At 37.5% G+C, this 26,450-nt stretch overlaps 1 protein-coding gene across 3 annotated transcripts in view; it reads left to right on the top strand.

Moving 5' to 3' along the window:
• The window catches only part of NUP107 (nucleoporin 107), a 43,781-nt gene extending 20,372 nt beyond the window's left edge, over positions 1-23,409 (top strand). For all 3 annotated transcript variants that reach the window (XM_007195048.2, XM_028162044.2, XM_028162045.2), the window contains 17 exons: positions 1,341-1,454; positions 5,017-5,107; positions 5,256-5,332; positions 7,224-7,283; positions 8,660-8,805; positions 8,929-8,977; positions 11,972-12,041; positions 12,362-12,480; positions 13,201-13,239; positions 13,543-13,693; positions 14,440-14,552; positions 15,487-15,589; positions 16,042-16,202; positions 16,864-16,989; positions 17,376-17,489; positions 22,582-22,749; positions 23,118-23,409. In XM_007195048.2, the coding sequence (XP_007195110.2) occupies positions 1,341-1,454; positions 5,017-5,107; positions 5,256-5,332; positions 7,224-7,283; positions 8,660-8,805; positions 8,929-8,977; positions 11,972-12,041; positions 12,362-12,480; positions 13,201-13,239; positions 13,543-13,693; positions 14,440-14,552; positions 15,487-15,589; positions 16,042-16,202; positions 16,864-16,989; positions 17,376-17,489; positions 22,582-22,749; positions 23,118-23,225 (1,809 nt within the window). In that variant the 3' untranslated portion in view covers positions 23,226-23,409. The remainder of the gene's footprint in view (positions 1-1,340; positions 1,455-5,016; positions 5,108-5,255; positions 5,333-7,223; positions 7,284-8,659; positions 8,806-8,928; positions 8,978-11,971; positions 12,042-12,361; positions 12,481-13,200; positions 13,240-13,542; positions 13,694-14,439; positions 14,553-15,486; positions 15,590-16,041; positions 16,203-16,863; positions 16,990-17,375; positions 17,490-22,581; positions 22,750-23,117) is intronic.
• Positions 23,410-26,450: the final 3,041 nt, after the last annotated feature.

Here is a 26,450-nt window from a genome sequence, read left to right as displayed (position 1 = left end):
AAAAGAACGGGAGTCTAATTATTGTAGAAATGAAGGAACAGAGCTTTGTGATAGGTGGAGGCATGTGAATTAAATGTTTATAGTGAAGAGTGAGAGAAGTAAGTAGCAGTCGAAAAAATAGGTAAAATTCCATTTGGTAACAAAAGTGTGTTTTGATGAAAATTATTTGGAAACTACTGAAAGTTCTTGTAATAAATTGTAGCAAAATTACCCCTGTAGCAAGCAACTAAAAATCATTTACCCTTAACATCTGGAAAGTGGTGATTTCCTTTTGCCAGAAAGAAACCATGTTCCATAATTGAATGATTATATCTGTCTGCAAAATATTTGTGAAACTAGCCAATTGACCTATTATGCCTTCCAGTTTTTGAATTGATAATGATATTACTCAGTAACATTTGGAATAAGAATTACTCCTCTTTTAAAGTCACATTAAGATAGCTTTTCATCTCAAATTCATCATGTAGATCAGGGGTCCCCAACCCCCAGTCCGCAGCCTGTTAGGAAGCGGGCCACACAACAGGAGGTGAGCAGCAGGCAAGTGAGCGAAGTTACATCTGCCGCTCCCCATCGCTCCCATTACTGCCTGAACCAGCTCCCCTCCCCACCCCCCCTGCCGTCTGTGGAAAAATTGTCTTCCACGAAACCGGTCCCTGGTGCCAAAAAGGTTGGGGACCGCTGACGTAGATCATGTGTGCTCTTTGCCGCAAAAATGAGGACACTATGTTATCCCCAGTGTTCAAAGGCACATTTCTTTTTATTTGTGAAAGGTAGTTGGTAGGAATAACTGAGGGTGGAGGTATTTATTAGAAATCTGTTTTAACATTTCTTTTGTTGGGTGTTGGTGTGCTTTGTGTAGCATTAGTCCCATACTGGGCTCTCTTATATGTTCTCAGAAAGAACCAGCTAAGTACCTTCTAGTCACAGAATGCATTGTGATTCCTGCAGTTTCTCCTCTGCTCATTCTCCATCTAGGCCTCATTCTGTTTAGGATTAACTGGGCCATGTAGTTGCTACAACAGGGTGAAGCTCCAGTCAGCTTGAATTATGAGTAGAATTTCTAGAGCTGCTGGGCTGGACTAGGGCTGTTTCCAGCTTGCGTGACTGAAGTATGCACCTTTGTGGGCCAACAGAGTCTGTTTTGAATGGGCAGCAGACAGCTATGTGGCTATTTGGGACACTTGTGACACTTTCATTCCCTTTGTTACTTAACTAAATTCAGTGAATTTATTTCAGTATGTAATTCAGGAGACATTTATCATCTCTTGATGATGTTTAAATTGTATGTGCATATAAAGAATTTATAGTTGATGATTTAATTAATTAATTAATTTTTGTAGGACCCTGATGCTCCCATAAGACAGAAGATGCCCCTTGATGATCTGGATAGAGAAGATGAAGTCAGATTACTTAAATATCTTTTCACTCTGATTCGTGCTGGAATGACAGAAGAGGTAAATGATGTATACCCTGCTTGTCCAATATCAAAAAGTCACAGACTGTAAGTTGGAAAGGATCTTTGTGACCACTGAGAGTGCCTCCTCAATGCAGTAATCTTTTTCACAGTATTTCTGGATCTAACTCCCGTTCCAACATTTCTAGTGATAAAGAACACATTACTTCAGAAAGCAGTGCACTTCATTTTACACAACTCTGGTAGAAAATTCTTTGTAAGAAGTCAAACTTTGCCTTCCCATTAGTGTACTGCATACCCTAGGCATAGCCCCATTATTTCTAGTTTGGATTTTTTTTTTTAACAAATTCAATGAAGACTTTTTTTTTTTTTTTTTTTAGTACATTTATTTATGGCTGCGTTGGGTCTTCATTGCTGCACGTGGGCTTTCTCTAGTTGCGGCGAGTTGGGGCTACTCTTCATTGCGGTGCGCAGGCTTCTCATTACGGTGGCTTCTCTTGTTGTGGAGCACGGGCTCTAGGCGCACGGGCTCAGTAGTTGTGGTGCATGGGCTTAGTTGCTCTGTGGCATGTGGGATCTTCCTGGACCAGGGCTTGAACCTGTGTCGCCTTCATTGGTTGGCAGATTCCTAACCACTGCGCCACTAGGGAAGTCCCTATTTCTAGTTTGGATTTTTAAGAGTTAAGAATAAGTCTGACCCTAATTGCTCTTCTAGTTGACACTGTCTAGCATTTGAAGACTATGATCCCCTCAAATTTCTTCCTTTTAACTTCACCTCTTTAAAATGTAACCTCCTGGGCTTCCCTGGTGGTGCAGTGGGTGGGAATCTGCCTGCCAATGCAGGGGACATGGGTTCGATCCCTGGCCCGGGAAGATTCCCACATGCCACGGAGCAACTAAGCCCGTGTGCCACAACTACTGAGCCTGCGCTCTAGAGCCCGTGCTCTGCAACAAGAGAAGCCACGACAGTGAGAAGCCTGCGCACCACTCGCTGCAACTAGAGAAAGCCCGCGCACAGAACAAAGACCCAACACAGCCAAAAATAAAAACAAATAAATAAATATATTAAAAAAAAAAAAGTAACCTCCTTTGTGATAGTTAAGGTCTTGTGTGTAAGATGTGAAGTATGTGATTAGACAGCTTACTGGATGGCTTTGTGGACTTTTTAGATGAGGTAGTCTGATGCATAGGAGCTTCAAGCTTCAGATATTATGTTGTACCTGTTTTGCTGTACTCTCGGCGATGTTCTTTAGATAGAAATATGTTAGCTCAAAGTGTTGTTTGTTCTGTGTTACAAACCACTAGCATATATTAAGTAATTTTTTATAGTAGTAAGTGTTGGATTATTAAACATCATTCTTATTTTTTAATTAAGGAAAGAAGGGGAATTCCCTGGCGGTCCAGTGGTTAGGACTCCGAGCTTTCACTGCCGAGGGTTTGGGTTCAGTCTCTGACTGGGGAACTAAGATCCTGCAAGCCACGTGGGTGGCGCGGCCCAAAAAAAAAAAGGAAAGAAAGAAAGAAAAGAAGTAACACGTACTCATTTGTTCAGAAAATATTTGAGTCCCAGCCACTCTGCCAGGTGATGTGCAGGATACTAGGAATCACAATGGCAAACAAGGATGTATTTTTAAGAACAAAAATATAATCACATTATTGAAAGCCTTGAAAAATAAAAACTCTCAAGGTCCCACTACCTTTACATAATCACAGATAGTGGGGTTTTAAAATTTACTTACAAACCTTTTTCTTTCGTACATCTTTTTAATATAATCGTAAACATAGTATACTTCCAGGGTTTTTTCTTTTTTAACATCTTTATTGAGATACAACTCAAACACCATACAATTCACCCATTTAAAGTGAATAAGTCAATAGTTTTGGTATATTACAGTATTGATTTTTTCATTGTGATAAAAGATATATAACAAAATTTGTCATTTTAACCAGTTTCAAGTGTAAATTTCAGTGACATTAATTACATTCACAGTGTTGCAAAACCATCACCACTATGTTTCTAAAACTTTTTCATCACCCCAAGCAGAAACTCTGTAACCATTATGCAGTAATTCCCAATTTCCCCTTTCTCTCAGCATTTGGTAACCTAATCTACTTTCTGTCTCTGCATTTGCCTATTCTAGCTATTTCATGTAAGTGGAATCATACAATATTTGTTCTTTTGTGTCTGGCTAATTTCACTTAGAAAAATGTTTTTAAGGTTTTGCATTCAGATTTTGTCCTGCCTTTTTTAGATAGCATATCAAATATTTTAAAAATATTTTTCCATGTTGCTACATAGCTTTCATAATTTTTAAAAGTCATAAATCCAAAATGATGTTTTGGGTATGATACTTTTTAACTGGTTCAATTTTTTAAAAAATATTTATTTATTTATTTTTATTTATTTGGCTGTGCCGGGTCTTAGTCATGGCATGCAGGATCTTCGTCGTGGCGTGTGATATCTTTTAGTCGCGGCATGTGGGCTCTTAGTTGCAGCATGTGGGATCTAGTTCCCTAACCAGGGATCAAACCTGGGCCCCCTGCATTGCGAGTGTGGAGTCTTCACCATTGGACCACTAGGGAAGTCCCTTAACTGGTTGTATTAATCAGATTCTGTAGGTTCAAACGACAGAAGCCCAACTCAAATTACTTACAGGTGGGGGATTGATTGTCTCATGGAACAGAGAAGTATAGAAGGTTATATCTGGTTGTAAAAGCAAGATTCAGGGACTTAGAAGATGTCATTAGGATACTGTCTCTCCCAGGCTCTTGACACTCCTCTCTGTGGCTTCATTCTGAAGAAGCCATTTGTGTCAGTGATGGCCACCAGCAGGTCCAGCCTTACATCCTCCTGCAAGCTAGCAACCCCAGCAAAAGGAGTGTCTGTCTTTCCCAACATCTCCGGCAAGAGTCCTGGGAGTGGTTCTTGTTAGATCACATGCCTAATCCTTGAGTTCTGAGATGGAATCATATGACCTACTCAAACCATATGAACTGAATGGGGAGAGATGGTTCCTAAAGAGATGATGGACCAACAAACATGTTTCTATCTCACTGGTATGTCAAGCTCATCTGATTGGTCACATTTAACATGAAGAAATATCATCTTTTTGGGCTGAATGAGCAATAGCACCCTGTCATTATAGAGACTAACAGTGTTTTTGTAATACTTTTTCATAAATCAGGGGTCATCAGCCTCTTTAGCCCATTTGTCTCTAGCAGAATTACATGCCTGTGGGCACCATGGACACCTAGTGGTAAGCCCAGAATCAAAGAGCAAAGGGACTATTAGGGAAAGAAAGAAAGGAAGGAAGGAAGGAAGGAAGGGAGGGAGGGACGGAGGGACCACATGGAGGGAGGGAGGGAGAGAGGGAGGAAGGAAGGAAGGAAGGAAGGCAGGCAGGCAGGCGGGCAGAGACCACAGAAAGACATGCATATGGCTAAAGTGAAACGCCATTACTGATTGTCTACACCATCCTTTGTGACATCTATGCCATAAGTTATCTAATCCTCATAAATTGCTTGTACTTTTCTCTAAGGCACAAGTCCTTCTTCAGTACTGCATTGGTTATATGACCAACCGCTCTTTCTTGTTTCTGAAGGCACAGCGACTCTGCAAACGCTGTGGTCAGGCATGGAGAGCTGCAACACTTGAAGGCTGGAAGCTCTATCATGACCCCAATGTTAACGGAGGTATTTTAATTGATTTTATTCTGAGAGTTGGGGATATATTTAGCTCTAAATGGCAATTTTGTGAAGTATAGCTTTTGTTTTTAGAAATTGTTGAAATTAGGAGATCTCATTTTAAACTATAAACTTTATTTCTTTTACTGTTTTATAGGAACAGAATTAGAACATGTTGAAGGGAATCCATATAGATGCATTTGGAAAATAAGTTGTTGGAGAATGGCAGAAGATGTAAGATATAATAAAATATTTACTGATACTGATTTTTACTGTTAATTCACTGAAGGCCTGCTGAAGATGCTGTGAAATGTTGAGAGTAGTTTAAGACTAAAGTTCCTGTTTTCGAAGAACTTCCAATCAAATTGAAGAACAGGGCAGGCTTTATGAATCAGAGTTATTCAGACACACTGAGTACTAAGAATTAAGCACTGAAATAAGGCAAAAATACAAAAAAAATGTAGCAAATGAAGTCACAGATTAAGCACTGGGCTGGCTTCCAAAGAGAGAGAATTGAATCGATCTTTTAAAAATTACTAGGATTTGAGTTGTTGGGCATGAAAAGCAGAGGAAGGAATTCTAGGTAGGATGCCTAGGTTGGGAAAACTCAAGGGAAGGTAGGTTTAGCAGGTTGGAGCAGAAGGCTCACAAGAGGAAATACAGTCAGTTCTGTCATGACACCACCTACGCATTCCTGAAAATCACTACCGCGTGACAAATTGTGCAGAAAATCCACAGGGCTTTTAGGGAAAATGGAATTGAGAGCACAGTACTCAAAAACCACCAGTGACACATAAAAAGTTAAAAACTTAATAAAAACAGCACAGTGTCACACTGTTAAATAAACACATAAATGCTGCAATAAATATGGCAGTTTACCTTGAAAAAGAACTGGAGTTTGCTTGTGGAATGAGGTGTCAGAGGGTTGCAGCTTGTGAGTTATTGAGAAGTGATAGAAGGAGGTTATCTGAATTGAAACAAAATTGTAACAGTTGGTGTGGATGGATTTAGCTTATCATACACCTGGAGAGCTCAGGGAGCTGGTAGATGTTTGAGGAGTGTCAGTTTTGTGTATTTCCAAGTGGCTTGGTTCAGTTAGGTGGTGTTTTCTGTATTCAGCTGTTTCTTGTGCACAAAATTGTGCATAAGGAAATGGGAAGTTTATATTATGTTCAAATCGTTCCTTGATATATCAGTTGCATTGGAACAAATTCACATTTTCAAAACAAGCATTGTAGCAGAACTGACTGTAATGGGAAGATGACTGAAAAAGGTAAATTAGGAGCAGGCAGTGGTGGTCCTCAAGTGCTGCTCTAAGGAATGGGAACTTCATACCATAGATAGTGGTGAGCCGTCAAAACCTTGAGGGCACATGACAGCAGTGCCTTAAGAAGATTAGCATGGCAGTGGAAAATAGGCTTAAAATTGATTGAACTAAAGACTGAGAAACTAGTTAGGAGCCTGTCAGAGTTATTCAGACACTAAGTAATAAGGGCCTGTCCTGGGTTAATATGGAGAGTAGAAAAGAAGGGAACAAAAATGGTCAGGACCAGAAACTGGAAACAACGCAGAGGAGGACTCAGTTGTATAGTGAGGGTCTCTGAAGTCTCTTGTTTGGATGATGAGAAAACAGGAAATGTCATTAATAGAATCCAGAAGTAAAATGGGATAATTTGATGAATATAATTAATTCTACTTAGGAATTTGATGCAAACGGATGCGTGACAGGCTCCAAGTGTGCCTTGTTTGGATGTTGTTCTTAGGTCAGTATCAGGTAGTATTAGGTATTTAGAAACTTTATAGGGGAAAACACCTATACAGATTCTATCTGGAATAAAAATTGACTATAATAAATAATCAAAGCATCCATTAGATTTGAATCTGCTTTCACTCTGTATTTGAAATTTAGATATTTGACTTTTCAGGAAGATCTCAGCATTGGCTATGTCAAACTAAGGGGTCCTTCCTTCTTATTCCCCCACTAGATCTTTTACTAAAGTTTAGAGACTGTCAGGTGAGTAAATAAGTTCATTTTAGAAGACACTGCAGATTTCCAGATTATGAAAAAAGTTGACATACTAAGAAAAACAGTAGTTCAATTTTATTTATATTCATTGTATTTCAGGAGCTTTTTAATAGATATGAGAGAGCAATTTATGCAGCTTTAAGTGGGAATCTCAAGCAGGTATGCAATTTATTTTAATAATTTTTTTTCTATGGAATGAAATCATATATATATGTCATATATATAACCATATATAATAATCATATAAGCTTAAGCTACTAATAATAGCAGTGATAGAGATAATCATGAAATAGAATAGTAACTTGAGGTACTTAATTTGATGTATCTCATACACCAAATGATGTTTTATTTATTTATTTTAATCTTACTTTTTAAAAAAAATTTTTATTTTTATTTAAAAAAATTTTTAATTTTTAATTTTTATTTATTTATGGCTGTGTTGGGTCTTCGTTTCTGTGCGAGGGCTTTCTCCAGTTGTGGCAAGCGGGGGCCACTCTTCATCGCGGTGCGCGGGCCTCTCACTGTCGCGGCCTCTCTTGTTGCGGAGCACAGGCTCCAGACACGCAGGCTCAGTAATTGTGGCTCACGGGCCCAGTTGCTCCACGGCATGTGGGATCTTCCCAGACGAGGGCTCGAACCCGTGTCCCTTGCATCGGCAGGCAGATTCTCAACCACTGCGCCACCAGGGAAGCCCTTACTTTTTTTTTTTTAAATTAATTTATTTATTTGGCTGCGCTGGGTCTTAGTTGTGGCACGCAGGATCTTCTTTGCCGCATATGGGATCTTTAGTTGCGGCATGCAAACTCTTAAGTTGCAGCTTGTGGGATCTATAGAGTTCCCTGATCAGGGATCAGACTTGGGGCCCCTGCATTGGGAGCGTGGAGTCTTAGCCACTGGACCACTAGGGAAGTCCCCCAAATGATGTTTTAATACATGAAATCAGATTTCAGTTTCTAAGAATTGTAAATTTAATTCCAATACACATTTATTGATGACTTATGGTTCCCATAGCTTTATCCAGAAGTGTTCCACAAAGGCACAATGACTGTTTGAATTGTCTCACATGTGTGTGTGCTTCTCACAACTCCTACTACCCCCTACATTTTACAGCTGTTTTGAGGAATGTTACCGTAATTAGTTGAAACACCATCTTATATCAGCATGGAAAATTGATGCTATTGTGTACTCATCATGGAAAAAATCATAATAGTTCAGACTTCTTAGAAGATGTGGTTTGAGGGACTTCCCTGGCGGTCCATTGGTTAAGACTCTGAGCTTCCACTGCAGGGGGCACGGGTTCAGTCCCTGGTTGGGGAACTCAGATCCCTCACCTCATGCTGTGCGGTGCGGCCAAAAAAAAAAGGAGATGTGGTTTGAGGGGTGGAGGGAGGAGGTTATTTCGGTATGATATTTTACAATCCACTATGTCTTACGTCATTATAGTGACTTTATAGTCCATATAAGTGGGTGTAACTGCTTTTCCTTTCTTTTTTGTTGACTTTGTCTGCATGTTTCTGTTTTGGAATGGGGTAAAGCTGCTTCCTGTCTGTGACACCTGGGAAGACACAGTGTGGGCCTACTTTCGGGTGATGGTGGACAGTCTGGTAGAACAGGAGATCCGGACATCAGTAATAACTCTGGATGAAACTGAAGAACTCCCTAGAGAATATTTGGAAGCAAAGTGAGTTGGTTTGTTTTTCATCATGAGGATTTGTAGTATTCTCTGTGAACTTTTATTTTGTAGTCTTTGTTCATATTATTTATTAGCGTTATTTTATCCCTTTCCTTGTTCTTTCTTTCAAAGTTGGACCTTAGAAAAGGTTTTTGAAGAACTTCAAGCTACTGATAAAAAGGTAAATATTAATATTTTAGTATAACTGGAATACAAAACTAAATGTTACATTGTTGTGCACTGTAGCTGAAAGGCACAAAAGTATGTGAAATCTTGTTATATTCTCTTTTCCTTTCCTCACCTCTTACTCATATAAGAGATATTCTTTAAAATGAAAAAACTTAACTGCATATTTAAATGATACATCATTTCTGTTTATTTGGTTTAGGATTGGTTTCATCTAAATATATGGTATGCATGTAAGCTAATTTATCCCTTTTTTTTGAAAAATTAAAATATATAATGGAAAATTAACAAGACTTTCTTTTCCTAGATCTCAAAATAATCTAGTATTTTTTAAAGTAATAATCTTAAAAAATTTTTTAAATAACCAAAGTATGTACTTGAAACAAAATAATCTAAAGATGTGTAAGTAAGGCCTTTATAAAACTTCCTCCCAACCTCTTTATGGTTATTCTCATTCACTGAGATGGTAAAACATTGATATGTATCCTACGTATCCTTCTCCATAATCTTACAAATATATGTAGATAATGTAGATATTCCAGTATAGGATTTTGGTTTTTGAGGTTGTTTTTCACATCATTCTACCTACATTTAGTCTACGGCTTTTTTTTCCCCCCCATTTAATGATACTGTCTTTGAGTTAGTGGATATAGATTTAACTTAACCTAACTTATTATTATTATTATTTTAATTAATTAATTAATTTATTGATTGATTTTTGCTGCGTTGGGTCTTCATTGCTGCCCGCGGGCTTTCTCTAGTTGCGGCGAGCGGGGGCTACTCTTCATTGTGGAGCGCGGGCTTCTCATTGTGGTGGCTTCTCTTGTTGTGGAGCACAGTCTCTAGGCGCGCGGGCTTCAGTAGTTGTGGCACGCGGGCTCAGCAGTTGTGGCTCGCAGGCTCTAGAGCACAGGCTCAGTAGTTGTGGTGCACGGGCTTAGTTGCTCCGCGGCATGTGGGATCTTCCCGGACCAGAGCTCGAACCCGTGTCCCCTGCATTGGCAGGCGGATTCTTAACCACTGCGCCACTAGGGAAGCCCCTAACTTATTATTTTTAATAGGTATATAATGTTCTATAGAATGACATATACTTTTTTTTAATCATTCCCCTTTTGGTGATATTTTGGTTGCTTCTAGCACTGCAATGAACATTCTTGTTTATTTATTTATATTTTTTTATGCTTATCTACTAGTCCTGTTTCTTTACAAGTTTCCTAAAAGCAGGAATGTTGGGTTAAAGGCTATATGTATATTAAGTTAATTCCCTTGTTGTAGCAATTAATTCATACTCCTACAAATAATTTATTAATGTGGCCATTTCCCTGCATTCTCACTAGTCCCAGATATCACAGTTTTTTTATTTTTTGCCGATCCATCAGATTAGGTGGGAAATAGAAACTCACTGTTCTTCTCGTATTTCCCTGTCTATTCATAAGGCTGAGCAAATTTTCCTATGTTTATTGACCATTTTTGAATTTCCTATTTAGAGCTTTCACCTATTTTTCTGTTGGATTTTATCTTTTCCTTATTATTGTATAAGAGCTCTTTGTATAGTAAAAAAAATGTAATGCTTTCTCTATCAAGTGTTTTTTTTACCAGTCTGTTGTTTTGGAGGTTCCAATGAATGAAAATAAAACAAAGTCAAGGAATAGATACAAATTTAGAAACGGGGGAGCATTTACATATGATGAGAGTGTAAATCTAGAAACTCAAGATGCAGTAAATTACTAGAATTAATAAGAGAATTTTTAAAGTATCTAAATTCAAGACAAAGTTATGAAAAAAATCATATCCTTTTTGTAATTTTTTACAGCTAGTTAGAAAAGGATTTAGCTCCCTGCAGAAGTCCCATTTAAATTACTGACCAAAACTATAAGATACCCAGGAATAAAATTAACCAAGGGTTTGAGGACCTTCATAAAAAAAACTATAGAATCCTATTGAAAGACACAAATACATAGATATACCACGTTCCTGGATGAGGTGATTTGATATAAATATCAGTCATTCCAAAATTAACATTGAAACCTAATGCTTTGGGGCATTATTTCTGAACAGAAAATTTCCAAGTAGAAGAATAAGTGAGAATGGCGAGAAAAGAACAATAGTTAATAGGGTATTTTCCTTCCTCAATAATAAAACAATATAAAGATACAATAAAACAGTATGGAATTGTCACAGGAATAAATAGATCATTGGAATATGAAAATCCGTATTAGATCCAAATATATATGAGAACTTAATAGATGTAGATGACAGAGATGACATTTCCTTTCAGAGGAAGTGGGATGGTTTATTTACATACATGGTATGGACATAATTGACTTTCCATCTGGAAGAAAACAAAGCTAGATCTCTGCTTCATGCCATGTATTAAAATCAGTTCCAGAGGGAGCAAACATTTGAATGTAAAAAAAAAAAATGCTGGAAGAAAATTTAGACAAATTAAAGTCAAAATGTATTTGACCAAAAATATATGAATTATTTGCTTCAGAAAAAAATCCAACAGCAGGTTACTTGTAAATTTTTTCTACTCTGTGCCTAATCACTATTTTGATGGGCTTTGTTACTTTTGGTGCCATTTGCAGAAGAGAATACCCAGAGAATGCTTTCAAGAAACACTGTTTATGTTGAAGGAAATCTTGCAGTTTATTTTGATTTGGTCACATGTGCCCTTCTTTTCTGGTTCACCATGGACTGCCAAGGAAAACTGTAGTAAAATATAAAAAATAAAAGTTTCACAACAGTCACAGAGATTAAATTGTTTTATTGCAATTCTCTGCTTTCAAAGATAATGTTCAGCCTTCAGTATATATTCCAAGGGCAGTATCTTTCTCATATTTTACTTTATTTTGGTCTCCTAAGACCCTTCATTTCCAGCTTTTTCTTTGTATATGTTCCTTCAAAAGTTGACATTTTTAGCTTACCAATGAGTACATACTGCAGAATGACCATAGTAGATTTATGGAAAATGTAAAAATTTTTTCAGAGAGTTCTGGAAGAGAATCAAGAACATTATCATATAGTTCAAAAATTCCTTATCCTGGGAGACATTGATGGTAAGATATATTTTGTTTCACTTTGTATGAGTTCTTTGTTTTCTTTAGTAATTTTGTAAAAAGTTATCAAAACAGTGCATATGACTTACCACATTTTATCATCTCTATAAATATCAACCTATCTGAATGCAACTATTTACTTAATTTTTAGAAAATAAAGTTTGAATTTAATCCAGAGTCTGTTTTATATGATGGTTCTCAGCAATGAGATAGTGAACTGGTAGTGGTATAGGAATACAATAAATGTCCTTGGATAGTGTTTATATCTCTTCTTTTGATTTTTATCCCTATTGTTGCATCTTTGCTTTGATGGCTTATAGGTCTGATGGAGGAATTTAGCAAATGGCTTTCCAAAAGCAGAAGCAATCTACCTGGACACCTCCTTCGCTTCATGACTCACCTCATTTTGTTTTTCCGCACTCTGGGACTACAGACCAAAGTAAATAAAAATGAGCTGTATACTGTATACCCTTCTCTACAAGACTGATGTTTTATACACCTATTGTCAGGAAAACATGCTACTTTTTGGTTGTTGTTTTCTGGAAATGGTGACCATAGTCTCATATGGTCACTCGATGATAATTCACTGCAGGTTACTTGTTAGGGTTCTAATCTGTGGCTGCAGAATGCTGGTGGTTACCTGGTTTTTGGACAGTTTATAACTTTAATCCTCATCAGTACCCAACTCTAAATCAACCAACTAAGCTAACTGAACCAGACTAAGTTCTCTGAGATCGTAAACCTTTGTTTTCTTTTTTCTTTTTCTTCTGTCCTAAATGAATGGTAACATTTTGGTCAGAGTACATGTAGAAGGCAGAATGACACAGTAGTTGAAATCTTGGGTTTTGGAGTGAGAATCCTGGATTCACATTCTTACTCAGCAGCTTCTAGCTGTGTAATTCTGGGTAAATAAAACCTCCTTAGGTCTTAGTTTCTTCCTCTGTAAAATGTGAACAATAATAGTAACTACCCACAAAGAGTTAGGGTAAGGCAATACATGAACTTTGCTAAGCACTTAGTTATTGCATGTAGTTATTGCTCAGTGGTAAATATTAAAAGTCATTAAATCATTATAGCGGAATTTTTATTAGATATATTGCTCATACACATAAGCAGTTGTATTTATAATTTAATAATTATATCTTTTTTTCCTATGAAGGAAGAAGTTTCCATTGAGGTTTTAAAGACATACATACAGGTAAACTTTGAGAAACCACAATTATATTCTTTTTTTTTTTTGCCATTTTAATGAAAACAAAAATCAGAATGATAATATTTTAATATCTAGTGGCAGGAGAGTCATCAAAATCCATAAAGGTCTTTTAATTGTCATAAGTACTTTCTTTTGGAATTTAAAATTCTGTTTAGCAGCACAGATCTATATCTGTATGAATCTCTCCTAAATATATTTGAAATTTTGAAGTGAACTTTTTAAAAAGCACTGTTGATCCTAGAACTTGTTTTATTATTGACATGCTTTGATCCTTTTTTTGTTTTTTAGCTTTTAATAAATGAGAAGCATACAAATCTCATAGCATTTTATACCTGTCATTTGCCTCAAGACCTCGCTGTTGCCCAGTATGCATTATTTTTGGAAGGTGTTACAGAATTTGAACAGCGCCACCATTGCCTGGAGCTGGCTAAAGAAGCAGGTAAAAATGGTTGAGAACTTCATCTACTGGGCTTTGTAGGCAGATTATCATTTTGGCTTTAGTAACATTTAGCCTTCTAGGTTTTTTTTTTTTTTTTTTACATATTGAATAATATGTTTAAGTAGCTAAACTTTGCAAGTTCAAAGAGGAGCCTTCAAACACATTCTCTAGTTAGAGTCTTTTTTTTTTAATTTAATTAATTAATTTATTTATTTATGGCTGTGTTGGGTCATCGTTTCTGTGCGAGGGCTCTCTCCAGTTGCGGCAAGCGGGGGCCACTCTTCATCGCAGTGTGCGGGCCTCTCACTATTGCGGCCTCTCTTGTTGCGGAGCACAGGCTCCAGACGTGCAGACTCAGTAATTGTGGCTCACGGGCCCAGTTGCTCCACGGCATGTGGGATCTTCCCAGACCAGGGCTTAAACCCGTGTCCCCTGCATTGGCAGGCAGCTTCTCAACCACTGCGCCGCCAGGGAAGCCCTAGCCTTCTAGTTTTAAATCCTATTTCTCTTACGAGGTAAAAAAGGAATGAGATTTTCAGTGAAATTCTGTTTTAGGAATGAAATAACCTATACTGTAACTTGTGTAAAATATCTTTTAATTTTGGCATTTTCTTTTATAACGTCTTTCATACTTTATATATTTTTAAAGAATTGTTATCCCAAATTTACCAAATCATTGTGACTGTTTAGAGGATATTAGTGTGAACAATTAATTCTTGTTTTTGTTTCTTCAAAAAATTCTTTAGATTTGGATATTGCAACTATAACAAAAACCGTAGTTGAGAATATTCGAAAGAAAGATAATGGTGAATTCAGTCATCATGACCTGGCCCCAGCCCTAGATACTGGCACTACTGAGGTAACATGAGGGGAAGAGAGAGGTGTGGTATATAACTCCTGATAATCCCTCATGTTATGCTTTTGTGAACTTCTACCTTAAAATACTCTGGCTTCTTTCTTTTTTTAAGAATTTTTCTTTGTCAGCCAAGTTATAAAAATTGGCAGCAAACTTAAGGTCTTGTGTAAGGAATTGCTTAATAGTAGTATTATGTTAAGGGAAGTTACTTTAATAGAAAAAAACCTGAGCATTGAATTTTTGCTCATCAGATTATTCTAGATATTTGATCAGTCACTAACTTGTTTTTTTTTTTGGCTGAGTCAGGTCCTAGTTGCGGCACTCGGGATCTTTTCATTGTGGCATCTTTTCGTTGTGGCGGGTGGGCCCTTCGTTTCGGCGTGTGACCTTATCTCTAGTTGTGACCTGTGGGTTTCCTCTCTCTGTTTATGCCGTGTGGGCTCCAGAGCGCGTGGGCTCTGTAGTTTGCGGCACACGGGCTCTCTCATTGAGACACGTGGGCTTAGTTGCTCCATGGCATGTGGGATCTTAGTTTCCTGCGTTGGAAGGTGGATTCTTCACCACTGGACCACCAGGGAAGTCCCGATCAATCACTAACTTTTATGTAGCTTACTTATTCCTATTTTCAGAAAAGAATAGAAAGTTTTATCTAGGAAAGAAAAAAATTTTAGAGTAGCACTTAAAGGAATTACGTAATTAAGTTGATGGGACATCACATATATAATTCCAGATTCACAGTCCAGTAAGTTTTTTCTATAATTTAATAGAGACCTATTAAATGTGAAAATAAACTAGGAAAAGCTATTTTCTTTCATTATTTTGTATAACCTGAGGGAAAATATTCACTAGAAGTATAGGCATAAGCTGGTTCTACTAATTTGCAGAATATCTTAGAAAAAACACAATTGACATTTCTTTTTTCCAATTAAATGAATAGGAGGACCGTTTAAAAATCGATGTAATTGACTGGTTGGTATTTGACCCATCACAGAGGGCGGAAGCACTAAAACAAGGCAATGCCATAATGAGGAAATTCTTGGGTATGCTGTATTTTTATTCTTTTTTTTTTTAAAGTTTTTGTTCTGTTCTAGAACTTTGTTGTTTGTTTTTCCAACCCTTCCAGTAGGGTAAGGTACAAAACAGCCACTGTTATGGCTGGTATTATGAAACAAAACATATTTAATAGTGACTTTTCATGTCCTACTCAATTTTACATATAATCTCAAGGCTTTGAAAAAATTGAATTGCTTTTTTTTAAGACACAAAAAGGTATGTAAAAGTAACTGCATTTAATGAATCCTTTTGTGACTGTTACATTGAAATAAGGAAAAGCCCAGCCTTTAGAGAGATCACCCAGACCTTTAACAGAAGTACCTTGAGACCTGAAATGGTTACAGGTAGCTGTGAAAGTTGCAAACCAATAATTTGATTCCTTTAGAAACCATTACATGGAAATCCGTATGTATTGAAAAACTGTATATCTTTTTCACAGCATCAAAAAAGCACGAAGCTGCAAAAGAAGTATTTGTGAAAATTCCTCAGGATTCAATAGCAGAAATCTATAACCAGTGGGAGGAACAAGGAATGGAGAGCCCACTTCCTGCTGAAGATGATAACGCTATCCGAGAACATTTGTGCATTAGAGCTTACTTGGTGAGATTGTAAAAACCACAAAACCTTTCTTTATGATAACTTTCCTGATTCACTCTGAGACCATGAACTGTTTTTCCAGAAGTGGTGATTGACTTCTTATCTTAGCTCCCTTGCGACTGTGGGACTGACTGATGCATAAGAACTTTGAAGACAAGACCTGATCTTCATTTGCATGAGCCTCTAATCAGTGCTAACCAACTAAGAACATTTCACATGGTAGATAGTGTGTGTGATGTCTGAAACGTATGTTTTCTTAAGATTATTTGAATGCTTCTCTCAACTTTAACATTTCTGCTTTTGGCAATAACTGAAAAAAGCAAGATATTCTGTATTGTGACTAAAATAACAACATACTCATTCAAAATTCATTCAACAAATAATGAAGTGATTGGCTAGGTTCTAGGACTAATTCTGGGTGTCTTTCTTTCCTTGCCCTCTAGAAGCTAATATTCTCGTCAAGAAGACAGACAAGTAAACATGTGAACATCACAAACAAAACACTTACCATGATTTTTTTTTTTTGGTATAAAAAAGAAATATTAAACGATTTTATTTCTTGCTACTGAAAAATTATTTCTAAGAACCAAATTTTTAAAAACTTTGTTGAACATATGTGAACAGTTTTTTTTTTTGTATTTCTCTATTTTATTTTGCATTTTAGGAAGCCCATGAAACCTTTAATGAGTGGTTTAAGCACATGAATTCAGCTCCACAAAAACCTACTTTGACACCTCAAGCAACTTTTACTGAGAAAGTGGCTCATGAACACAAAGAAAAGAAATATGAAGTAAGTTGAATGTAGATGAGACATGTCTATTGCATCTCAAAAATACATGTCATATATTTAAAGAGATCATTTTTTCAGCAGTTATATTCCTATTATAACAAGTGATCTTCCTTATTACTGTTCTACTTTGAAAAATGCCATCCCTTTAGTTACTTTTCTGGAGATAATTAACCAAACATGAAACATACTTTCAGGTGACAATAGTGCTCATTTACATGGTTAACATTTTAGTGTTTTATTGAACTGCAATCCATCGATGTTTGTTTTTATATTTGGCTTACTGAATGTCAACTCTTTAGAATGATGTTCCATATATGTATATTCCTGTCTGTACTTTACAGATACATTATAGTCTGTTATATATCTACCTTATGTTTGTTTTGCAGATGGATTATGGTATTTGGAAAGGGCATTTGGATGCTCTAACTGCTGATGTGAAGGAGAAAATGTACAATGTCTTGTTGTTTGTTGATGGAGGGTGGATGGTGGATGTTAGAGAGGTAAGCTCTGTGCATTGTTTATAGCTAAAAGCAAAAATAATGTCTGTTTTTAAAAGTTTTTTGAATAGGAGCAGCTACAGATCTTATATAACCTTTGTACTTATAACTAAACATCCCATAATTTAATACTGAAATACTAGTTAGGGAATATAGGAATGTTTGACTCTTGGGTAAACTATTTTTCCATATTTAATATGTTCACTCAGGATAGTAAAATCTGATTTTTAAAAAAATATTTATTTATGTATTTATTTGATTGTGCTGGGTCTTAGTTGCAGCAGGTGGGCTCCTTAGTTGCAGCCAGTGGGCTCTTAGTTGTGGCATGTGAACTCCTAGTTGCAGCATGCATGGGGGATCTAGTTCCCTGACCAGGAATCGAACCCAGGCCTCCTGTATTGGGAGCGTGGAGTCTTAACCACTGTGCCACCAGGGAAGTCCCAAATCTAATTTTTTAAAGTTCTGGGCCTAAAAATTAATTATATATGTATTCAACTCAATTTATGGATATGAAGATAAGTCTAGTAGAATGAGTAAGACATATATAAAGCAGTGGTTCTCACCTCTGAGCTGTCTATTTAAATGATCTGGAGAACTTTTAAAAAATACTGGTTTGGTTCCACTAGTGGTTACCACTAGTGGGGAGCGGGGAGGGAGGGGCAACATAGGGGTTGCGGGGTGGGGGAGGTAGGAACTATTGGGTGTAAGATAGGCTACAAGGACATATTGTACAGTATGGGGAATATAGCCAGTATTTTGTAATATCTGTAAATGGAATGTTGCCTTTAAAAATTGTATTAAAAAAAAAAACTTTTAAAGAGTCCTGAAAAGACATGACAATTAAATGTAGTATGTGATCCTAAACTGGCTCCTTCATTGGAGGAAGAAAGATGCTATAAAGGAGAGTGTTGAGTCAATGATGTTAAGGTATTACGTCACTGTTAAATTTCCTGACGTCGTTAACTGCATTGTGATTATATTAGAAAAACTTCTCTTTATTAGGAAGTAAACACTGAAGTATTTAGAGGTAAGGGAACATGATTATGCAGCTTGCCCTCAAAGGGTTAAAAAAATGTGTATTTATAGATACACATACAGATGCAAATCATAAAGCAAACAGGGCAAAGACTGAACAAAGGGTGAGGGTATTGAGATATTCTTTGTACTATTGTTGTAATTTAGTTGGTTTGAAATGATTTTCAAATAAAATATATTTTTAAATTCTAAAAAAAAAATACCGGGTTCCACTTCCAGAGATTCTGGGTTAATTGGTCTGAGATAGGGCTGGCTGGCTTTTTTTTTTTTTCTTTTTTTTAATTACTTGGAGACCTTTAATGTGTAGCCTGGGTTGAGAAACCAGTTACAGAAGTACTAAGTGCCATAAGAAAAGCACAGATGAAGCATTTTGTGAGTTTAGGAAAAGAAAAGGTTCCTTCTACCTGGAAGAGATCTGGACAGAATGCCTGAAAGGTGCAGCATTTGACTGAACCTTGAACAAATTGGGTAAATTTGGATGAGCTGAGGTGGGAGAAAGGAAGGATGCTGCAGGTAATAATGGTGTGAGGGAAAGGCATTGAGGCTTGCTCATGGGGCATGACAGAAACAGGGAGTAACTCAGTTTTACCTCTGCAGACCTGATGATCTGTCCAAGGATTGTAAATGCTGGATGCTTGGATATTAGGTATATTATTTTGAACAGAAAAATCACAGGAGTATGTTTGGTATCTTTCCTTCTGCATTCCCTGAATCTTAGTACAGTCACTCCTTTTTTACACTTGATCTTAGCCAAAAGGCTGAGAAGCGATCATCACTCCTTTTTTATTGTTTGTTTTGGTTTGGTTTTTGCTACTACATTTTTCTAGTTCCTCTGGCTTCCCTTTTTTGACCGGAAGCAAAAACATTAGGGACAGGAGACTAGATTTGAGCCCCTATTTGCTACTATTCCTGATACAGTAACTCTGCTGGCTTCATAAATAGTTTTGAACCTTTAGCAGGTTCCTTGGGTTTTCTCTTCTATTTCATGCTGCTGCTCACGAAGATAAAATTTTAGTGTTGCAAAATGCTAATTAAATGGTATTTAAGGTTTGAAAAGACTTGATGCCTTACTTATACATAAATCTTTGTTATTCTAATAATTAGATTAGGGACTTCCCTGGTGGTGCAGTGGTTGAGACTCCAAGCTCCCAATGCAGGGGGCCCGGGTTCGATCCCTGGTCAGGGAACTAGATCCCACATGCATGCCACAACAAAGAGTTCACATGCCACAACTAAGGAGCCCACCTGCTGCAACTAAGACCTGGAGCAACCAAATAAATAAATTAAAAAAAAAAAGATAGTGGAAGTCACAAAACAGACACTCTGGAGTGTTTTAAAAATAGAGTAGGAGTGGAAGGCTATGAATGATACCATTTTGTTTTACCAAACATTTAAAAATCAATATTCAGTCTCAGTCACTTCTTCAAATCTAATCCAAACAAGAAGAGATTTCTTGAACAATCAAATGATAAATAATGATATTTTGAGTTGAGTTTAGCTTAATACTCTTACATACTCAGCAAAGCAGGAAATTATTCAGGGCTCCTGATAGCACTTATATCACTTGTATAAAAATTAGGAAATGGTATCCATTCTCTTACACAGATAGATTCCATGCCAAGTGCACATGACCTGTAGACTGGAGCATGGATTAGATTTCAGCCCCCACTCACTCACCTGGCTAGCACCACGTGCAAGGCACAGCTGTTCAACAAAGCCCCGGCCTTATATACTGACTCTTACATCTGTACCTCACTTTTTACATAACTGCAGAACGGGCCCATTCGTGTTGGAGGCTGGTGGCACACAGGGACGGCAGGGGGAATGGAGGAGGCAGCTCATCTTTACCTACTTTTCGCCACCTCTGCCTCAACCACATTCTAGTTGAAGCCTCAACTGTCTTTCCCTTGCTTCCACTCTTCCTTACGCAGTCCCTTCCTCATATAGATCAGTTAGTAATCCTTTTAAAATCAAAGGTATGACTCTCCTACTCAGACCCTTCTGATGGCTTCTCGTTACACTTTGAATAGAACCCAGAGTTCTTTTCTTGACCTACAAGATCACACATCCGCTGGGCCTTGACTGCCTCCCCAGTCTTGTATCCTACTGCTCTCCCCTCACTTTGTTCTGGCCTTCTGGCCTCTTTGCCGTTCTTCTGCCTAGAGTGCTCTTTCCCCCAGATATCTGCATGGATGGCTTCCTTACGTCCTTCAGCAGTCTGCTCCAGCGTCATCTCTCTTTAGAGACCCTGCCCCACCCCCAAACCCCCTATCCTAAATAGGACATATACATATATGCACATATATGTACATAAACACATCAACACATATCAGTTAATGAGCTTTTCTCACATATAAAGCACTACATGTCCCTGATGGAAAGAATCTTTTTGTTTTATATATTTACAGGATATTTCAAATTTTTCAAATTTACAGGATTTTTTATTCAGATGAGAAAAATATCATAGGTTGTAGCAGAGCAATTTATTCCCTTTTCCTTGTGGCACATTGCTGGGCCCATCAGGCATGATTCTGGTTGGTTGATGGTTGATAGCAGCCAACCCACTGGTATGGAAATCGCCTATAGTCAGCAGAAGAGATCACACCCTGATATTTGGCAGCAACAGGATTTCGGAGAGGCAGGTGCCAGAATCCATCCTATGAAACGAGGTTATCAATAAGCAGGTGGAAAGGAGTCTAGGGGCCAGGGGTACTTTGCTTCTTTAGCATAGGGGGAAAGAGTACATTGGAGTACAAATGGAGTGACCCAGAAAGAAGCAGTCTTCTTATTCTTACTAGGCCCCTAGTAGGATTTACTAATTCAAATTATGAGTAAGACCTTGAGGTGTTTTAAATCCACCTCTGAAGGTAGTAAGTTCCTATTTGAGAAAATAAATGAAGGTGCTTTCCCTTTTAAAGCTAAGAAAATACAAAGCATGCGTTTTAATATTTGCTTCTATGTATCTGTATCTCAAAACAGGACAAAAAGATTGACACTAATTTTTCATATGTGTGGAAACCTGACCTATGTCAGATTTAGTACAATTATTCCTTGATATAATTTCCAGATTACATTCTGTTGCTTCACACCTCCACTTACATCTACCTTTGAAAATGTTTTAGCAATTTAATATTATAGTCTCTCACATGAAGAGATTTTTAGTGGTTAATATAATTGTCATAAGGAAAAAATTTTTAATTAATTAGGTGTCTTATTAGGCTTTTCAAAGGACCAGTTGGTATTTTTGCTTGTCCTGTTTTCTGTTTTGTTTTACACTATGAGTCCTGTGGATTTCCTTCTAATTTTTAAGATTATTTCAGAAATTCTATTGTGGTTGGGTACCTTTTTATTATTTTAATTATTTTAGTTTTCAATTTTTTATAAGAAAATGTAGTGGGCATAAAAGTTCTGTTCTTTTTTCTGCACTCTTAGTACCCACAAAATTTTTTAGAAAGATCTCTGTATAGTTATAAAGAAAAGCTCACTGTTTTCTCTAGTGTTTTCCTCATGTATCTGTTAGTTCTGTCCCATGCAAATCTTCAGATTCTTTTAATTTTTCTATTTTTAATAAATTATACAAAGACATCATAAATTCATTCTCTGTTTAAAGAAACAAAATATGTGCAATGAAGTTGTCCTCCCTGTGCCCCTCTCCCCTCCTCCTGATCCTTCTTCCCAGCAGGAGTCACTGCTGTTGGTATGAAAAGCCCTCTCAGTCCTCCTGGTATCTGTCTGTATTTCCTTCTGTATATATCCAGGGGAATGGTTGTTATTTTCTGTTCTGATTTTTGCTCTAGTCTCTAACTGTTTTTCCTTTTATGCATGTTTTTATTTAAGACATAGTACAAATTCAGAAGCATTCTGTTTTCATTATCAGACTTCTGACTCCTCTGAAGATACCATGATAGAAACCCTGCCTTGTTTTATTTTTAATTAGCATGATAAGCTTTACAGAAACACTTTAGCTTTTACCTGTTGCTTTTTGGTTTGATTCATTGACTTTTTTGTAAGGGTATTTAGCTTAAAGTTGTTAGAATGACTACTTGATGTCTGTCTGTAGGATGCTGAGGAAGACCATGAAAGAACATATCAAATGGTTTTACTGAGAAAGCTTTGTCTGCCAATGTTGTGTTTTCTGCTTCACACCATATTGCATAGTACTGGTCAGTATCAGGAATGCCTGCAGTTAGCGGATATGGTATCCTCTGAGCGCCACAAGCTGTATCTGGTAAGTTCTAGAGCATTTGCACTTTTAAATTTTAGTGATTTGATAACCTCTGTAATAATATTTAAGTTTGTGAGATGTGTTTATATTCTTTAGATGTTCTTAGATTTTCTTAAAGTAGGGATCCAGTTTTAATGTTTGTGCTTTTTTACCCAAAATATGTATACATTTCTAAGCAGTTAGAAGTATATAGACTGGTCCAGAGAAGTAGCTTTGAAGTCCTGGGCTATCCTAATATACTGGCCTCTGGCTACATAAATCTTAAAGAGGAATTTCTTATTGCATTAAGCTAATCAGGTTGATTAGGTGACTGTAAATTCACACTCTTTTTTGTTCTCATTCTTAACATTTTTCTCTTTTTTAAAAATCAGGTGTTTTCTAAGGAAGAACTAAGGAAATTGCTACAGAAGTTAAGAGAATCCTCTCTAATGCTCCTAGACCAGGGACTTGATCCATTAGGATATGAAATTCAGTCATAATTCATCTGCTGTTTGTAATCTCAATAATTTCCATGATAAATGGAAGTTTTTCTGTAAAATATATATATTTGTAATTACTGGGTTTTTTCTTTTGCCTTATGGGAAAAATGTTTATGAAATTTAGGCATTGAATTTTGTACTTTTAAGAATATTATGGTGACACTTTGAAAATTTAATGTATAATTCCGTGTTTATTTATTATTTATTTATTTATTTATTTATTTATTTATTTTTGGCTGTGCTGGGTCTTCGGTTCGTGCGAGGGCTTTCTCCAGCTGCGGCAAGTGGGGGCCACTCTTCATCGCGGTGCGGGGACCGCTCTTCATCGCGGTGCGCGGGCCTCTCACCATCGCGGCCCCTCCCGCTGCGGGGCACAGGCTCCAGACGCGCAGGCTCAGCAGCCGTGGCTCACGGGCCCAGCCGCTCCGCGGCATGTGGGATCTTCCCAGACCAGGGCTCGAACCCGTGTCCCCTGCATTAGCAGGCAGACTCTCAACCACTGCGCCACCAGGGAAGCCCTAATTCCGTGTTTATTAATAAAACTATATAAAAACTAAAATTTTCTGTTCATATGAATTCCAGGAACGTCCCTCTATTATGTAATAAGAAATTAAATTTCCTGTTATCCTACTTTTTCCCTGTGATCATAATTACTCTGAAATCTTAAAGAGGATGGAAAGTAGATACATTTTTAAGCCAGGTATATAAGTCCTCATCATAAAATTTGGTGTTTTTTAAATATTACAGTTAATTATATGAACATAGCAAGAATGTTTTCTAAAATAATATTATGCTATTGTTTCCTTTATTTTGAAGACATTTCTCATTTATTTATTAACTTTCATTCAGCAAACCTGCTCTAAAATAAGTTGGAGCATGTAAAGACTTAGAATAGTATCTGGCACACAGCAAGCAGTGAATAAATTGGGGAATACACAGTGAGTAAGATCTCATCTAGCCCTTCCAGTAGGGGAAATACAATAAATATATTTTTAAATGCCATTTTAAAATACAAGTAATCCGGGGCTTCCTTGGTGGCGCAGTGGTTGAGAATCTGCCTGCCAATGCAGGGGACACGGGTTCGAGCCCTGGTCTGGGAAGATCCCACATGCCACGGAGCAACTAGGCCCGTGAGCCACAATTACTGAGCCTGCGCGTCTGGAGCCTGTGCTCCGCAACAAGAGAGGCCGCGATAGTGAGAGGCCCGCGCACCGCGATGAAGAGTGGCCCCCGCTTGCCGCAACTAGAGAAAACCCTCGCACAGAAACGAAGACCCAACGCAACCATAAATAAATAAAAATAAATAAATAAAATTTAAAAAAAAGAAAAAAAAATCAGCTGCAAGAGTATATATTAAAAAAAAAAAAAAAAAAAAGGATGCTGTAACCCTTTAAAAAAAAAAAAAATACAAGTAATCCAAGCAGGAAGAAACTATTTCCAGCTAAGAGGTTTCTGAGGAAGTAGCATTTGAGCTGGGGTCTGGGCAATGCACTGAATTTGCAAAGACAGAGATGAAAGCACAAGAAGGGTGGGGCACTACAGATTAGGAAATCAGTATGAGCAAGGCCTACAAATGGTAAATGCATGTTTATGAATCAGCATTTATGTTGAATTGACTAGAGTGTAGGACTTATAAATGGGAGATGACCAAAAGAGAGAATGTGACTCTAAGAGAAAACATGATGTAAATGGATTATAAACCTGAATATAAACGCTACAACCGTAAAACCTTTAAGAAAAATAGAGAAAATCTTTGGGACCCAAGGGTAGGTAAAGATTTCCTATACAAGAGACAGAAAGCAATTACCATAAAGGAAAAAATTGATTACTTAGACCATCAAAATATAAAACTCTGCTCTTCAAAGACATTAAGAAAATAAGTAAGCCACAGACTGGGAGAAAATATTTGCAGAAGGATAACTGACCAAAAAAACTCATGTCCAGCATATATAAAGAACTCTTACAACTCAATAATAAAAAGGCCAAAAAAAATTTAAAGAGTGGACAAAATAGTACAACAGATGATTCTTAAAGGAAGACATACCTAACCATGTGCCTGTGAAAAGTGCTCAAGTCAATGGTGAATGCAAATTAAAACCATGAGATACCACTATACATCCATCAGAATGGCTAAAATCAAAGACTAACAACCAAATGTTTGGGAGGATGTGGAGCAACTGTGACTGGGACACATTGCTGGGGAATGTAAAATGGTACAATCTTTGGGGAAAGTTTTGACTATTTCTATTCTTGTGGATAACTGTCTATTTTATTGGCCTTTTCAAATATTCTATTATAAACAACCATCTACCCTTTAACCCAGAAGTTTCACTCAAATGCATAATGTTTAGAATAAAGTGATGTAACAACAGATGAAATAAATTGAGAATATGGTAGAATACCATATACAACTCTGACCAAGTATATTAGAACATCTAAGTAAAATGGACACTTTTCTAGGACGATGAAAAACCAAACATTGATTCAAAAAAAAAAATCTGAATAGTTTACTAACCATGATGAGTATATGAGGGTTCATCATACTGTCTACTCTTCTGTATGTTTGGATTTTTAAAATAAAATGTCTAAAAATATGGTTTCAAGAAGTAATGCTTGGGCTTCCCTGGTGGCGCAGTGGTTGAGAGTCTGCCTGCTAATGCAGGGGACACGGGTTCGAGCCCTGGCCTGGGAAGATCCCACATGCCGCGGAGCGGCTGGGCCCGTGAGCCACAACTGCTGAGCCTGCGCGTTTGGAGCCTGTGCTCCGCAACGAGAGAGGCCCGCGCATCGCGATGAAGAGTGGCCCCCGCTTGCCACAACTGGAGAAAGCCCTCGCACAGAAACGAAGACGCAACACAGCCAAAATCAATCAATCAATCAATCAATCAAAACATACGCATCTGATTCAAGATCCTCATTAAAAAAAAAAAAAAAAAAAAAAGAAGTAATGCTTTCCCCTGTTTGGCGAGGGCTAAATTTGCTCAGCACCAACAATACCTAGCAAGTCGACTCAACAGACACAGAAAATACCAAACAAGAAAAGGGTCCCAGATTGGCGCAGCCAGGTTTAGGTAACCCAGGAGGTAGCGGACCAAGGACGCAGCTCTCCGCACCCAGAGCTCAACGCGCCTGTGCAGGTAGAGGCCGCTTCCTGAACTGTTCAAGGGCGGAAGTGCGGGCTCCCCGAGTCACGTGGCCGCGGGCGGAAGGGGGCGGAGCGCGCGG

Source organism: Balaenoptera acutorostrata, chromosome 11, assembly GCF_949987535.1.
Source record: "Balaenoptera acutorostrata chromosome 11, mBalAcu1.1, whole genome shotgun sequence".
Classification (NCBI taxonomy): domain Eukaryota; kingdom Metazoa; phylum Chordata; class Mammalia; order Artiodactyla; family Balaenopteridae; genus Balaenoptera; species Balaenoptera acutorostrata.
Note: the sequence above shows the minus strand (reverse complement) of the source record. Positions and strands in the feature narration are given on the sequence as shown.